The 1,825-nt window shown below is 63.2% G+C and overlaps 1 protein-coding gene across 1 annotated transcript in view; it reads right to left on the bottom strand.

The window, feature by feature from the left end:
* ephb4b (eph receptor B4b) overlaps positions 1-1,825 on the bottom strand; it is a 16,512-nt gene that overhangs the window by 4,752 nt on the left and 9,935 nt on the right. The window contains exons 6-10 of the mRNA XM_017303492.1: positions 1,553-1,777; positions 1,189-1,479; positions 1,016-1,112; positions 627-688; positions 3-550 (exon numbers count right to left, since the gene is read on the bottom strand). Coding sequence (XP_017158981.1) covers positions 3-550; positions 627-688; positions 1,016-1,112; positions 1,189-1,479; positions 1,553-1,777 — 1,223 coding nt within the window. The remainder of the gene's footprint in view (positions 1-2; positions 551-626; positions 689-1,015; positions 1,113-1,188; positions 1,480-1,552; positions 1,778-1,825) is intronic.

Raw genomic sequence — 1,825 nt, 5'->3', positions numbered from 1 at the left:
ACTGGGTCCACTGGTTCTGTTTGGTCCAGTGGTTCTACTGGGTCCAGTGGTTCTGCTGGGTCCAGAGGTTCTGCTGGGTCCAGAGGTTCTACTGGGTCCACTGGTTCTGTTKGGTCCAGTGGTTCTACTGGGTCCAGAGGTTCTGCTGGGTCCAGAGGTTCTGTTGGGTCCAGTGGTTCTACTGGGTCCACTGGTTCTGTTGGGTCCAGTGGTTCTGTTGGGTCCAGAGGTTCTGCTGGGTCCAGTGGTTCTACTGGGTCCAGTGGTTCTGCTGGGTCCAGAGGTTCTGTTGGGTCCAGTGGTTCTACTGGGTCCAGTGGTTCTGCTGGGTCCAGAGGTTCTGCTGGGTCCAGAGGTTCTGCTGGGTCCAGAGGTTCTACTGGGTCCACTGGTTCTGTTGGGTCCAGTGGTTCTGTTGGGTCCAGTGGTTCCTTACCGGCGCCGATCACTTCCTCGATCTTCACGAAGGACGCGTCGATCTCCTTGGCGAACTCTCTGACCGCCTCGTTGGGATCCTCGTAGGTAAACGGGTCGATGTACACCTTCATCGCTACGGCAACGACATCACATGTTCCGTCAGCCGTGATGTCAGCAAATCAAGGCCTCTGATTGGCTGAGAGACTCACCCTGTCCCATCTGGTAGTGACCCGCCTTATCGGCCCGGGACGGGCGCCGCCGACGCCGCTTTCTGAGGGACAGAGAGGGAGACGGACAGAGGGACAGAGAGGGGGACGGACAGGGAGACAGAGAGGGGGACGGACAGGAGGACAGACAGGGAGACGGACAGAGGGACAGAGAGGGGGACGGACAGAGGGACAGAGAGGGGGACGGACAGGGGGACAGACAGGGGGACGGACAGACAGGAAGTTGGGCTGCAGGTTTCCTCACAGAGGAAACTCAGAGTCCTAATATAGTCGACCTGTTACACCCTGAGCTGAGTGAGTCTGAGGTCAGAGGTCATGCCGTCCATTGTTCTCGGCGATGGCAGCATCAGGGCGGATCCTCTTTCTCTTACCGGTAGCAGATGAATCCGGCCGTCGCCGCGGCGACCAGCAGCAGCGTTGCCACGGTGACGAGGACGGCGGTGAGSACCAGCTGGGACTGGGCCGGACCTGAGGGAACCGAGCGGAGCCGTTAGAACCCGGCAGCAGAGCGGCACGGCGAGCGGCGGTCGGGTCGGGTCGGTACCGTCGGGCAGAGTGCTGAAGCTGCCGGCGCCGCTGAACGACCCGAAACCCGCCTGGGTCTGGGCACGGACCTGCACCTGGTACCGGGTGGCCCGGCGCAGGCCGGTCAGAACCAGGGAGCAGGACGGGCTGGACCGGTACTCCCAGGGGGCCTGGYGGTCGGCGAGCGGCCGGAACCGCAGCTGGTACTCCAGGACCGGCGGCTGGTTCTGCAGAACCGGAGCCGTCCAGCTCAGGGACAGGCTGGACTCGGACGCCGCCGCCCTCCTCAGGCCGGACACCGGGGGCGGGGCTACAGGGAGAGGCAGCCAATCAGAGAGCGGCACAGGAAGCCCCACTGCACTCTGGGTAACGTAGTGCTTTACCGTCTCTGCTGCTGGTGACGTTGATGCTGACGGAGGCCGGCTCTGATTGGCCGACGGCAGACACGCCGTTCACCGACTGGATGGTGAACGTGTACCTGGTYTGTGGGCGGAGCCCCCACACGGTGACCCGGGGTCGGGTCAGGCCCGCCTGGGAGGGCCGGAACAGGACGCTGTCATCACAGGGCGAGCAGGAGCCGACCAATCCCTGAGCAGGAGGCGGCAGGGGGCGGAGCCATCAGGAACACCAGATTCAGACTGGGATCGAAGCAGAAA

This window comes from Poecilia reticulata, unplaced genomic scaffold (assembly GCF_000633615.1).
Source record: "Poecilia reticulata strain Guanapo unplaced genomic scaffold, Guppy_female_1.0+MT scaffold_303, whole genome shotgun sequence".
Taxonomy (NCBI): domain Eukaryota; kingdom Metazoa; phylum Chordata; class Actinopteri; order Cyprinodontiformes; family Poeciliidae; genus Poecilia; species Poecilia reticulata.
Note: the sequence above shows the minus strand (reverse complement) of the source record. Positions and strands in the feature narration are given on the sequence as shown.